Here is a 15,219-nt window from a genome sequence, read left to right as displayed (position 1 = left end):
CCCACTGCTCTGCCCCACTCAACCGCAAGAAAAAACCCGAAATTCATGTCTTTCTCTTTGGTCTCTCCCGAGCCGTCCCTGTGGCTCAGGAGTCAAGAATTCAATTAGTTAAAAAAAGAGAAGAAAAGAGTGAGGCTGCAACAATGCAGCGATAAGGGGCAGAATGTGCGTTCCCACACGCTAAATACAGGGCGCTTTCCCTGGGGCCCACAGAGCCAGAGGACCCGCACCACAGGAGGCGAGAATAATCACAGCTCCCTCTGAACCCCCTCATTACACACACACACACACTCACACACACATACACACACACACACCTTACATTCTTCACACACACAGATAGCTTCATGCAGACACGCATTACAGGCAGACATTCCCTTGAAGAGAGACACACCTTGCAGACACACAGCCCCATGCTACACACATAAACACACACACACACACACACAGAAACTTCCAGCATGCACACACACACATACACACACACACACAGAGCACATAAAGACCTCTCATTACGCGCTGGCCTCATACAGGTGTTCTCAGGTCTCAGGTTTACCCAGGAAGAGTGTTTTCATGGATTCACTTTGACACCCTTCGCCTGATGTCAGACAAACAAAACTGCAGACAAACAACTGTCCAAGTCTGTTTCCAAACGTTCACAACTACTAAAAGCAGCAGAAGTATTTTGTCCTGGGCTGTGCACATACAGCGTGCCACATAGAAATACACAGATAACATGGAAATAGCTGGGTTCTCAGCTTGTTAAACTAAGGTAACGATTAGTTGACACTTTCTGTTATTAATGTTCCTCAGTGGTGCTCATTAAACTCTTCATTAATTTAGTAGACCTGTAACTAATTGACCATTATCAGTTAATCTGCCGAGGATTTTTTTTTTTCGCTTTCTTTCACCTTCTGTGAAACTGTGATATTTTGACATTTTCTTGACCACATGATTAACTGATTAATCATAACAGTAACTGGATTGATTTCATTCTCAGTTACTCCAGTAACTGAGAATGAAATCAATCATTAGCTGCAGCACTAAACACAATATTAATGTGAATAATTTTTCAGTCTCAGTATATAAAATGATGTGGCAACAGTAAGTAAAATCATATGTAAAATAATCAAGTGGATATTTAATGCTGCAAAAATGTTGCACTGTTGTTTAATATAATAATGTAATGTAATCTTACCCTGTAATTTCGTGCTATACAAATAAAACTGAATTGAATTGAATTATTTATTTAATGAGACAAAACTTTTCTAATATGTAAAAAAAAAAAAAAATCCATTAGTAGCAGATTATAATATATTTTTAAATAGTCATGTGTTTATTATTATATTTGTGGAGGCTGGTGATTAAAGATAATGAATGACAGCATAATAAAATACAGCTGTAGTAATAAAATATGCCTTAATACATTTTAATAGGTACTGTACATTAATCAACACTCAAACATGTCCTTAAAAATGCTACATTGTATATAGTGTGTTATAAACCAGATATTAAATTGTTTGCTTATATTTATAAATACAACATAGATGGTAAACTTAAAGTGGGACCATATTTTATTACAATTTAATTGAGCTCACACATTTTTATAACATTACATGTTTATTTATGGTGTTATTGTCACAGTTTTTCAGAGTCTCATCTTTAGATCATTTGTTCAAGATGTTGAGTTTGTTGATGCTGCAGCTGATTGGTTACCTTCTACCTACTGATACACCTCCTCCATTCTTAATATGTATATTTAGTAGAGGTTTTTCATTCTGAAAGATGAATTATACCCAGAGTGTTAAGGTGAACATGTGAGGAGCGATCCAGGCACCGTGGAGCCCTAACAGCGTGGGAGTGTGTGCTGTGTACTGGCGGCAGTGTTATTCATACAGCACATTATCCTAATGAGCGTCACTCCCACCACATTTCAGCAGGAGAAAGCTCTGTGATCACTGAAGCTCTGCTTCTAGTGGATCCCAATTTAAAACTTGTCAGTCGCGCTCCTCGCCGACCCCGACTACACACACACTTGTCACAGAGACCTCCTTTCACTGGCTCCCACCAAAATGTCACCAAATTATTGTGGATTGGTTTAAAAAGGCTGTTTTCTCATTTTCATTGTTTTGGATGGTCTTTGTGTTTTTTGTTGTTTTTTTTTTGCCTCCATGTATTGAATTGCTTGTTGAAAAGGGGAAACTCCACATGGTTCTGCTGTCCTCTGGTCTTCATGGGGAAATAGCTCAGTGCAGTGAAGTGTGTCACCTCCTGACGAAGGTCTTAACACGGACACAATGTTTGTTACAAGTCATCTCTAGGTGTCCATTAATCAGGATACATTCATCCATCAGTCAATCTAAGTGTTCACTTATCCATCATGTGATTAATGACATGTTCACATTATTTATTCAATTAGTTACCATTTGACATAATCAAGTAAAAAGATCAAAGATGTACAGACGAAGTCTTCAAAACTGCAAAACCCTTCAACACTGAAAGGTAAAAACCCCTAAGATAAAACACAATAAATTATATAATAAATAAATGTTGATTTAAAAAAAACATTTAAATACATAGAAATGGTTTTACCATGATTATATTTTGATAGCCACCGATGCAGAAGTATAATAATTACAGTATTACAGACATCAGACTCTTTCTGTCATCAATGTATGTGGAGCCTCTAATTAAAGTTTCTACAATTCGGTATTGATGTCAATTTCAAATATTATCACTTTAATTAAGACCAGTCAAATGTTTCCAGTTCACCTCTGACTTCTTGATGTCTTTAATGAGGCAGGGAGAGATATACTGAGGTGATATTTGATCAGTGATAAATGCTCCATCAGCCTGGTGTAGCTCTGTGTTAAGCCTCACAGCATCTGATGATATAAGTTGATAAAAAATGTAATTTAGTGTCATTTAAGTGTTGAAGGTGAGAAGTTACCAGATAATCTGAAATAAATTAGACGCTGTCTATTCTCTAATGCAGTTAGTTTATGACAATGACACTTAAGATAATGAGGGTTAGAGTTTGTAGAGGTTAGATCAGATTAGATGGTCTGAGCTCAGTCAATCCAGACTTTAGGTGGAAACTGGATCCACAGTGGAACGAGGTATTAGACCCCAACTCTCTTCAGCCCACGGCTGCTGCAGCCACACTTGGTCTGATGTCACCTTCAGTTTATGGTGGTTAATGTTAGCAAACTTTAGATGCTGCTGTGTAACTGACTAATTGAACCCTGGCTCCTCCTAAAACTGACTTTTCTATACAACCAAACTGCAACAGCCAAAACGTTTTGTAGGAAACATAATTTCTGATCATGTTCAGCTGCAGTATATATATATATATATATATATATATATATATATATATATGTTTGTATGTATGTATTGAATGAATGAAGAGCTCCATTTATTAAGAGCAGCAGAGGAACCAGGAGCTAGTTGTGGTGGATGGTGGATGTAGAAACTACACGATTGTCACACCAGGACCTGGTTCACATCCACAGTCCTGTCTGTGGGTTAGACAACAAAAGCACTTTGACTAAATTTAGTGAAAGATGGTGGTTTTGGTTAAATGTAAATAAACAGGTTGTGTCTGAGGTCACTATGAAATTTTTCAGTATTGAACCAGATGAGGACCTGAACCAAGTTCTGTGAGTCTGAACATAATCACAGAGGAGTTTAATAAAGCTGGAGTCACTACAGGTGGAGACTGTGCTGCAGGATCAGATATTTTACGACATTACGTTACCTACAAAATGTATTTGCTGTTGTAGTTCAGTTGTACAGACACATGATTTCTCTGGGACAGGCCTGTAATCACACTGTTTCGGTAACATGTGTAACACCACTTACAGGGACACATGACTGTTTAAAAGGCGTCACTGAGACCAAACGTGAATCCAGAATCAGCTAGCATACGTTAGCATGTTGTTGCATCTGGTGTGTGTCCAGTGGGGACGGTTGTGTTGGGTCCCGGCCTGTTCCAGGCGGCTGAACAGAGCCGAGGGGCCGGCTGAGGAATGTCCTGGTGACCCTCCACACAGGAGACACAAACAGAAGCCAAAAGGGCTACGAGGGGGGTGGGGATGGGAGAACTGGGTCCAGGCGTGTGAGTGTGTGTGTGTGTGTGTGAGTGTGTGTTCATGCATAGCAGTGTGAATTTGAGAGAGAAAGTGCATGTTTGTGTGCATGCATATGTTTGCCCATGCATATCAGTGTATAAGAAAAGACTTGAGGGAGCAAGGGAGAGGAGGCTGGGAGTGAAAGAGAGGGAGAGGGATTGTGTGTGTGTGTGTGTGTGTGTGTGTGTGTGTGTGTGTGTGTGTGTGTGTGTGTGTGTGTGTGTGTGTCAGCGGGGATCAGCACTTGCACCCTTTGGCCATTGTCTCCCTCCCTGACCGATATAAAAGCATCATAACCCTTTGAGCTCAGACATATTTAGAAAGCAGATAAAAGCACTTTTTACAAACTAGATACACGTCAGACACAAAGCCTGGGGTCAAGCGCAACAAATTAACAACCCTCTTTCTGACGGGAGTTAGGGGTGGTGGAGGGGGTGACAGGGCAAAGCTGAACCGCCCCTGGTGTCCAGAGCCAAATGCCTTCACATTCCCAGAGCAGGGATGTGGGCTGTTCTCTCCCATTTATATGTAATTGGTCCTTGGGTCAGAGAGTAAATATTAAGATATATTTAGATAAAGATTAGATTACATCAAGATAAATACTGACTTACAGTTTGTGTTTGTATTAATAGAAGGTTTGTTTAGAATAATCTAATTCTAAATAATAATTTTTAAAAACTGCTATTATGAAAGGCAAGCAATTAAATGATTTGACACTCCATCCATACTAATACGCTTTAGTTTTAAAACACATTACGCATTGAAACTTGAGTTGTGATGCACGTAAAGCAGAGACTGTTGGAAACGCTGATGGACCCATTTTAGATTGAAAACTCTTTGGCTGCATTGTTGTTTGAACAGACAGAACCAGAGACCTTTGGAAAAGATGACATAAACACCCACATTTGCTCCCTGATTGCTTCTTATCAGCCTGACCTATCAGTGGTGAAAGCAACACAAATAATGAATTACAAGTGTTACTGACCTTGTTGTAGTTGCTATCAGCAAATTTTGAATTTTAACGCTACAAATGTCTTTTCTGTCTGTTCTTGTGCAACTAACTAAATCCAGAGTAATCTGCTCCCTGTTTACACCAGCACATTCGTGCAGATCGTTTTTGTTTTAAAATGAAAACATGTCAGCGTGGACGCAGCCTCAGGCTCACTATTGCCATCACAGTCAGAGAGCTCAACCTTTTAAAATGTTGGGCCGTTTAAGGAATCTTTTTGGCAACTATATTCAAATAATTATAATAAGAAACAAACACAGTTTGACTGTTACACCAACTTCATGAATTCATCATCACAGAGCCACAGATTGGGCCACATCCACAGGATAAATCTATGAAAGCATGAACAGGCTTCTGATTTTTTTCTCTCTCGTTAACATGGGTTCCACCTCATGTTGACACAATGAGTTAATTAGTTTCATTAAGTAGTCCATCAGTCAGAAAAAAATTATTTTAATTAGTGGTCATTTTAAATTTTTCAAGCAAAAATACCAAATGTTTCTGTTGGTAATCCTCAACATCTCCAGTGTTGCTCCATCACTGTAAAGAAAAAAAACTTTTTGAGCTGTTATTGACATAAATCGAGCAGTTTGCCACTCTGCAAACTCTGATCCACATTTATTACTATTTTCTAACGCTTTAGATATTACACAGTTAAACAGTTAATTGAAAAAATACATACGTCTGTGAGGATGTATAGTTACCTCACTCTAATATTACAGACATGGTATTTGTTTCAGTAAACCAAACACACAGTTCTTGTTCTGTTGCCAGACAAACTGCATCAGTATAAAATATTAATCATAAACTCGAGCCAGGCTACCGGATGCTGTTCTGAATACCTTAAAGGCCCCATCTGCACTTCAGCTTGTTTTCATGTTCATTCATATGGATCTGTGTAAAATGCTAGCTTAATGTAAAATGCTAGCGTAGTGTAAAATGCTAGCTTAGTGTTAATGAGCAATTGCTCAAAAAGATGCATTTCCAACTGTGTGCTAAATCACGTAGGAAGAAGACAGAGATCTGGTCATAAAACTGGGATGCATTCAACAGGTGGTTCACCCAAAGCTAAAAAGGCTTCATACCTCAGCCTGAGTAGTATCCACCACTGCAGATAGTTCTGCTTTCTTATATATCTCCAACTCTGAAACATCCCCCAACCCCAAAACAGTGGAGATAAATTACTACTAATTTGCACACATGAAAACTTAAAAAATTACAGTGGAGTCCATTCAAGTGAATGAGAAATTGGTCTCAGATGTTTGGACTTCATTGTATATTTGACAGCACTTCTTTCTGAAAAGCGCCCTTGTTACTCTGCGTCGTCCACATCGTCCCTGCGACATCACTGTTGACAGTTGTCATGGGAACCTCAGCATAAAATAGTTTTCATTTCCATGGTGCAAATTTCTGTTTAGACATTTTAGAATTTTTTTTCATCCTCTTTTTTGGTGTGTTTTTGGTCAGAGCAGCTGAGAGGGGCTGTGTGCAGATATGGTGACAGTGAGGCTGAGCAGGTGAGAGGATTTGAATGGGCTTTGGTTACAGGTAGTTTACACATGCAACAGAGCAGCACAACTCAATGCTCCACACTCGGCCTGCTACTTTAACTGCACATGTTATGAGGTCCTCCTGTGTGCAGTTTGCGTGGGTGATTGTTCCAGTGTGTCTCACACAGCTGACCTGTGCATAAAACTAGTACACAAATTAATTGATTTCCCATTTATGATATAAGGCACTCAGTGCTGCATTAGTGTTGTACTATCAGGACACGCACCAGCTGCATTTGACTGGTTGCATCACAGCTCCGTGATGATAAAACAACTCCAGTGATGGAGGAGCCACGACTGTTGATCATTTACTCCTGCTGAGCAAATTTCTTACAAATCTGAGGTTAATCAAATTATGTAGACCCAAATAATATGGATATGAACTATGGGGGTTTTTGGGTTGTTGGTAATCCAGGTTTGGCCCTAGTTGTGTATGATCCTGCGTTTGAAAAGCCACCATGCATCTCTCTCCAGTGTAATGTTTTTCCTACAGGTCTGTGTAGTGAGGGTTCCTGTCATGTGGAAGATGTTGTTGGTGTGTTGTTGGTGTGTTGTTGGTGTGTACTGACTGGTGCAGACCAGGGACTGGTGACAGTCTGGACAGCAGCAGTGTGCTGGTGGTGGTCTTGGGAAAGCGTGGTGCTCCCTGTGCGGTCACAGTGTTGATTTGGAGCTAACAATGTTGGTACTGTTGGACTCAACTCCCAGCAGGGGCTCTCACACTTTGTATGTGTGTGTGTCTGTGTGTTGTTGTTGTTGTGGCTGCCCATGTCCATGCTTCTGAATGTGTGTTTGCACGCATGAGGGAGTGTTGTGAATGTGTGTAGATGTGTTTTTTTCATATCTGTGTGTGTGTGTGTGTGTGTGTGTGTGTGTGTGTGTGTGTGTGTGTGTGGGGCTGGGTTCCCACTGAGGACTCAGTTAGTTTGTGTGACCCTGCCACATAGGCCCTTAGATGATACAGCCAGCTGATGAGGTTACCCAAACGGCAGCGGAGGCCCAGCATGCTGCTAATGATGAGCGGCGGAGTGAGGGGGGAGGCACAGATCAGGAGAGAGGAGGGTGACTCTGTTTGGTCAGAGATATGGCTGTGTGTGTGTGTGTATGTATGTGTGTGTGTGTGTGTGTGTTTAGGGGGGACATCTGCCCCACATTAGGCGAGAGAGGCTCTGACCTTAGCAGCTATAATATCAGTGCAAGCTCTGACCCCAGATCAGGCCTGGTTGGCGCTTCAGAAGGGTGAGAGAGCTGGGGGAGACAAGGGGGTAGCCGTTCTTTCATTGTATGGCCGGTGTCCCCCGCCCTGCCTCCGCCAGCGCCACGGCCCAGTGAGGGGTGAGTAATGTGAGTAATGGAGAGTAATAGGGTCCAGATAGTGAGTGTGACCGTAACCCTATTGTATCCTGTGTCAACGGGTCAGAGGTCACCCACCACGCATACTGGTCCTGGCCCTGCCCGACCCATTTGGGCCATAAATGAGTTTACCCAACACTAATTACTGGGGGCCTGCCAATGGGCTGCACTGCTTAACAGGCCTGACAGCTGCTTCTATGCCTCACTTAGACGTCCTCGACCCCCCACCCCCACCCTCCACCCCCGCCAGCTCTGTCCTGTCCTGCCACCCTTTTAACCCCCCAACACACACATACACACACATCCCATCACCACTCCTCTTGGCAGGACATGTGTGTGTTGATGCCAGCAGCATCCCTCAGTCACAGCTCTGTCTGGTTCTGTCTGGACGGCTGCGCGGCTGTTTACGTAACAGTCCTTCCTCCCTCACAGAGAACTCATCCTCATCCTCAGCCCCGCTGGATGAGTTTGATGTGAATTTACAGTCCTCTGTTAATGTCTTATTAACGATTATGGTGGGGTGTTACGTAATAATAAACCCCAAAAGTGGTATTTTGGCACAAAAGTGTGTGCAAAACATGACACCTAACTTTTGCTCCAGAGGGCCGTGAATGGAGTCCACAGTCCAGTCTGCATCTCCAGACCACTATGGTCGACAAAGGTTTTGTTTTAGACAAGGTTGGACATGATGATGGTTCTAGTTTGTGCATTTATCTAGAAAATAACACGTTATTATGACATTGGTTTTTGGGTTTATGGCGCCTCAGTGGCCAGGTGGTGGTTTAAAGTGATGACCCTGCTCTGGGTCTGGTCTGGGACCTTTGCTGCTCTCCTCTCTCGTTTCCTGTCAGCTCTCTACTGTCAACTGTCCAATAAAGACATTATCATGTCAATGCAGCATCTGTAATTAGAATCATGTGCGGTTTCATTGATAGAGACCCTGTAATAGATGGAGTGTTTGCCCTCTCTTTCAATCCTTGCATCTGTTTAGAGGAACAGCAAATGGAGATGGACAGACAATTAAATGATTTCATGCAGCACTTTTTTCAGCCCTGAGTTTTGTCAGTAGATCTTCATTTTAGGCCCCGACAGCCTTTATCAGTCAAGAGGAATCTTGGTGGCCCAACTCTCTTCAGCCTGTCTGTCTGTTTCTCTCTTCCTTTCTCTCTAACAAAGGCATAAAAATAACCCCAAAAAGTAAAAATGTAATTAAACAAAACCTTTACCAATCAGAGCTTGTGGGCGGCTGTATGTAGCTGAACCTGGAACGAATCATAATAATAATGATCACATTATTTACACAGGGCTTTTTAACAACAGGTTCCATACTGGTTGAGAAAAACAATCTCACCACAAGCTCCATTAAGAACTTGCTCTGGAACTTTGGATCCTTCCAGATCCTGTAAGACTGTAGGTTTTTGAAACCTTATTTTACATTCTGATGAAGTAAATCATCATCATCATCATCATCATCATCATCATCATCATCATCATCATCATCATCATCATGGTGCTCTGAACTAAATGGAAAGCGTCTGCGATTCAGATCCTTTACCAAAATTAGCAGAATCTGCTTTTGTTACATTTGAATATTGTTACTTTTGAAACCTTGTAATGAACTTCAGTGTCAGTGTTTGGCTTCATCTCAGTTTCCACTCACACAGAGAAGAGAAAGTGCGCTGTGACAACAGGACAGGGCAGCAGTGGATGTCTTGTTTGACAAGTCACATGAAGGCACAGACTCGTGTCGCTTTTTGACGGAGTTCCTAACCTCTGCTCCACCACAGCTGGAGCTAATCGCTTCCTTCCCTTCACTGTGGTTTACAGGCGGGGAGTTAACCTCGGGGTCAACATAAATGTGGTTTCTGGTTTGTATATACATACAGTCAGTCCCTGAAACTATCCCTGGAATTTTCTTATACCCATGCACGTCTACAGGAGAACATCTGGTCTATCTGCAAAATGATTTGTTAGCATTGTTGTCAGTTTGTCTTTGATACCCTGAAGAGTAACTACATGATTTATCCTTTACAGATAAATACACCACAACCACACAGGACAATAAAATGATGCTTAGGTTTGATGCCAAGTATCTAAAAGAAAATCTTCACTACATGTTGAGAACAGACGATGAGCGAGGTGTTTTCTGCCCCTGCAGCTTCACCCAGGTCTTTGTGTGTTCATGTTGAAATGATGTCAGTTGATGGTTTAGCTGGATATCAAAAATGAAAGCAGTGATAATTCTGATAATTGATCGAGTAATTTGATAATTTGAATAATTTGAACTCTTTAGTCTCTTTTGTTTTTAATTGATCATCAGTGTTTTCTTGATACATTAGTTAATTCATTTACAGAGAAAATAATTTATAATCAAATGAGTTGCAGCCCTAATCTGTCAGTCTGTTTCTTATCTAATGTGGATTGCATTGGCATAAATAGAAAGAGTCACTGTCATTGTATGAATTTTCATTGTGGTGTCAGTTAGACTCCAACACATGGGGCTGATGGAACCTCATCTGTCTGTGCTGGAAGTTACATTTGGTGTGTTGAGTGGCTCCAGAGGTTTTCCTGAGAGCTGCCTGACCACCTGCAGGAGCTCAGCGAGTGCAGATGATGTGAGCGATGAGGGAATCACACTGGAGGTTTGAAGACTTTGAATATCAGGACATGATATTCATCAAACTGCATTTCAGCCTGTATCTTTGAGGGGGACCATTTCCCTCCTCCACCCACTCCATGATAATGCATCAGTTTCTGTGTCTCCATCTACAGTCCTCTCATCCAGCCAGCAGCATTTGTCAGTAACTACCTCCGTGTTTGTAAAAGGTGGGCCCTCCCCCCTGTCCATCAACCCTGTAGGAGAGCACTAAGCCCTGAGACTCAGGCCCTACCCAACAGAAGCCCCCTACCACCAGCACCCCTGGTCACCACCCCACCCTCTACATAGCTTCTAACAGCCAAACACACCCCATCAGCCCTCTCCCACAGCGCTCCTCCCCTCTCCTTTCACCACTCCCACACCTCTCCACATGCGTGGCATTCACTGTGCATACCTAGGCTGCTAATTCCAACCTGCCACTCCAATCAAAGGATCATGAGTGTTGTACTTCTCCTCTCTTTTCTTCTGCTGGGAAACAATGTGTGGTGGATGGAGGCAGGGACGAGGGTTTGTGAATGCTGCTGTGTGACAGCCAGGAGGATCCCTGCGGGATCGCTCTTTTCTCACAACACTTATTTGTCATTTGTCTTTATAAACTATTTTAAGAGACGAACAGGCTGCAGCCCCACTCTGCTGTGGTTTTACTGTCCACAGGTTGATGAGGTCAGGACACTGAATACATGGTGGGTCTTGATAAATCAAAAAATGAAGAAAAAAAAACAGTAAAAAATACATTTTATTACAGCAGATATATGAAGTCTGAAGCTGTTAGTGTTTTGAAAATAGGTCAGCATCATGTTAGACCTGAGTCCTGAGTGGAGTATTTTAGGTGTTGGACTCTTATTCAGACCAAATCACCTTTGGCTTGTGTTGTGATTGGCATTTTTCACTTTTATTTTGGAAACTTTCTAGACCAAATGACAAATCTATTGAAAAAAAACCCATAATTAATAATATATAATGTAATTAATAATATAATTGACAGAATAATCATATAGTTATTAAATACAAATCATTATTTCTTGCAGCCCCTGTGTGTAGTGGTCCTAAGATATAACGTAGACATTTGGCCAAGATGGTAAAACAACCACAGGCAGGTGATGTTTTACTGAGTGATGGTAAATGTGGCAGTTAAAACCAAAAGCAGCACCTCTGTCTGTTTCTGTTTCTGTATTTATGAACATGTCATATCTGATTTTACTCTTGAATGACACCCTGTTTGTTCTCTGAGGTATAAATGATGACACATTAATTCTGCTGCTTTAGGTTTCACTGGAGAATTTTATTTCATCTACTTGAAACTGTTTTTGTGAGACATTTCACCGCGTCTCTCTTTCTGTCTCTCTGTCCCTCTCTGTCTGTCTGTCTGTCTGTCTGTCTGTCTCTCTGTCTCTCTCTGTCTCTCTCTGTCTCTCTGTCTCTCTCTCTCTCTCTCTCTCTCTCTCTCTGTCTCTCTGTGTATAGCTCCTTTGTAACAGGAACAGCATGCTGCGAGAACTTCTCCCCTCTTCGCATCTGGGATGTTGAACGGTGAGTCAGGAAGCTGCTCTGACGTGCTGCAGCACTACTGTACGTTGTAACAGCTGATCAGAATATTGTTTGCTCTACATGCCCCCAATGAGTGGGAAGAAGTTCTGTACACACCGTGCGCACACACACACACACACACACACACACACACACACACACACACAGGTCAGGTTCAGTGGGGCTTTCTTTGAATAACTTTAAAGTGATAGTTTGGCCCGTGTTACTAATTTAACAACATCCTCACTGCTACAAGAAAAAGTCTTTGACTCTTACCACTGTTTCCTAATGTTTTTTACCCGGCAACAAGCTGTGATCAGCATCTAATCCACTGTGAACTACAGTGACGGAGCTCCACCCTCCTGCTGGCAGAGCACTGACCTGGTTCATCCACATGACAGGAGCACAAGTTGTTCCTTGTAGGAGATGGCAGGTGATAAACTGGTAGGGAATAAATGGGACATGATTACATGCATAATTTTGACAATAATAATTTTTAAAGGTTAAGAATAAGATTCCAGATTGAAAGATTCATCCGTCACAGACTGATGTAGCTCATACAAGCTGTGAAATGTGAGAGTGGTGCAGTGTAGGGGAAGTGCTACAAGACTGATGTACAATAACAATAACTAGAGTAAGAATGAAAAAACAGAATGAACAAATAAAGGATCAAATTTAAAAGGTTAAAATAATAAATATATGTAAACTAAGGATTGAAAAGTTAAACTCAGACCTCAGTCAATAGTCTCTGTGTTGGATCAGAGCAGCTGGAGTGCTCTGTTGGTGGGTCTCTAGGACCCTCAGGGAGACTCTGAACAACCCTAAGCTGTGTGAGGTGGTAAAGACATTGCCTTGCCTTTCTCACCATGTCTGTGGACCAGTTCATGCTCTCAGTGATGGGGTTTGATAGCACATAACTGAATCTGAATCCAGTTTAGAACCTGCTTACCCATTAATTAAAGGACAGCAGGGACATGTACCTACAAGATCAAGGGGCTGATCCTGAGTGTTACTGGTCAGAAGCTTCAGCTCGCTGCAGCTCTGACAGGGCTGGTAGTCTGGACACTGTGATGCAGTTAGTGTTGCACTTTAAACACTGCAGAATTAAAACGTCTCTTTTCTGGAGTTAACATCAGTCAACTGATGTAATATTTAAAGATGTAACTTATGACTGACTGACTTTAGCAGCACCAGTAGTAGACACCAAACCGGACACAAACCCTTGCTGTAAACCCTTGCGTGGAGAAACCAAAAATGCAGTTCTTCTTCTGGGTTTTTTTTGTGGTTGACAGCGTTTTGGTTCACTACTACCACCTCCTGGTGTTTGAGCATTGTTGCCGTTCTTTAGTTGCAAACAGATGCGTTCAGTTCCTTGTTCACGGCGCTCAGTTAGCGCATTCATGCATAAACGCTGAGTTCGATGCTGGCAGGGCGTGGGTGCACAGTGTGACTGCTGGTTTGTATTGAGATGATGTATGAGATGAGTCGGAGTCAGACAGAATTATGAGTGAGAGCTTGTGATATTTGAAAATCCTTTTGGGTGCATGTACATTCAGATATTTCATGTCCTGTGCCCCAGTTGTGCTGAGTGCAGTGCATTGTGGGTTAAACACACTGTGATCATCAGTTATGGACAAGTTCCACTGCCAAACAATGTCCTCTTGTAACCTAATTTACTAGATTAATGTTCCCACATGGCTTTTGTTCTGCATCAGTGCATGAAGACAGCAACAGTGTGGCCCTTTATCTGTCCAAAGAGCAAATGAAGCACACAACACACTGGTCTTGAGCAAGGAGCAGTTCAGAATGAGGGGGCCTCTGAAAATTCCTGTCTTTGAAAGGCGAGGCTTAAACCTGATACATCTTTGACAAGGCTGCTGTAATTCCCAGCTTTACCTGAGCCAATTAAAACAGGCCGACACGACACAACACAAAGCTGCTTCCTGCTTCCAAATGGCCTGGAAATCTGAGGAGGGGAGACGGCCGGGAGGAGAGGGACGGGATGAGTGGGCAGGTTATTCTGGAGTTTGCAGGTGTTGAGGGGAACTGATGTGGTTACAAGGTGTAGTGGACCTGGATAATGCATGTGTCCTCTAAAGCCCAAGGGATTCTATTTTCTCCCTGGGCAGACATGAAAAACTGCCTCTGTCTCACATGGAAACATATTTCTGAAGTGAAGAATATGAAATGTTGTTGTTACCACAGCAAATACCTGAAGGCCAGCTGAAGAGAGTTCAGCAGATCCGCCTGTAAATATTTGCCTCACCAGTCTGGCTCCTCAAAGTCAGGAGCATTAAATACAGAAAAAGTAAACGTGTCACCTGGGACTTTTTCAATATTTACCCAATAAGTGTTTTTCACAATGATTTAAAAAAAAATGTAATGTTAATATGTTGAGAATAAAACATGAACAAATGCCATTAAAACATCAGGATGTATTACATAAATCAGCAGCATTTAAAGTTATAATCTTTTCCACATTTAAATATCTAAAAACAACTAGACCTGTGCTTTCCATCAATTCTCAAACCAGATTTTATTCATGGTAACAGTCCATTTCATTTGGTCAGTTCAGCTCCCAGCTCCTCTGAGACGTCCTGTGTCCGATGAGGAGCGTCAGTGAGTCACTGATTTTTTACGTGAAGCAGCTTTATTTGTTGTTTCTACTGGTTTTAATCCCCGGGTCGGTTTGTTATTGAGAGGAGGAGACTTCTGTGGATCATTCAGCTGCTGGTGAAAACCTCCTGAACGTCTTTCAGAAAACAGGATTGACACTTCACTCAGCATTCTGTAAAATGTTATTTAAAAGTGCTTTTTTAAAACAGATTCATAAGATTTGGATTTGTGTGTACACAGCTTTTGGTTGTGAATCTGTGCAGAGTAACTCTTCAACAGCAATGTCAGTCTTTAAGTCCTTCAGAGGTGAGGACGCTCTTCTTCCTCTATACTCTGTTCTGCTCTCCCTCATTGGACCAGCTGACTAATACG

General features: G+C 41.8%; 1 protein-coding gene across 2 annotated transcripts in view; it reads left to right on the top strand.

Annotated features, from left to right (window-relative positions):
- Window positions 1-15,219, top strand: part of fbxw4 (F-box and WD repeat domain containing 4) — a 51,400-nt gene that overhangs the window by 14,282 nt on the left and 21,899 nt on the right. Inside the window, exon 6 of one of the 2 annotated variants that reach the window (XM_071481657.1) lies at window positions 12,169-12,234. The exons of the other annotated variant lie outside the window; for it this stretch is intronic. Within the exon in view, the coding sequence (XP_071337758.1) occupies window positions 12,169-12,234 (66 nt within the window). The remainder of the gene's footprint in view (window positions 1-12,168; window positions 12,235-15,219) is intronic. 2 annotated transcript variants of the gene reach the window in all.

This window comes from Trachinotus anak, unplaced genomic scaffold, assembly GCF_046630095.1.
Source record: "Trachinotus anak isolate AG129_WGS33_773 ecotype Australia unplaced genomic scaffold, CSIRO_AGI_Tana_v1 ptg000007l, whole genome shotgun sequence".
NCBI classification, from domain to species: Eukaryota; Metazoa; Chordata; class Actinopteri; order Carangiformes; family Carangidae; genus Trachinotus; species Trachinotus anak.
The sequence above is the reverse complement of the archived record's forward strand: the minus strand, read 5'-3'. Positions and strand labels throughout refer to the sequence as shown.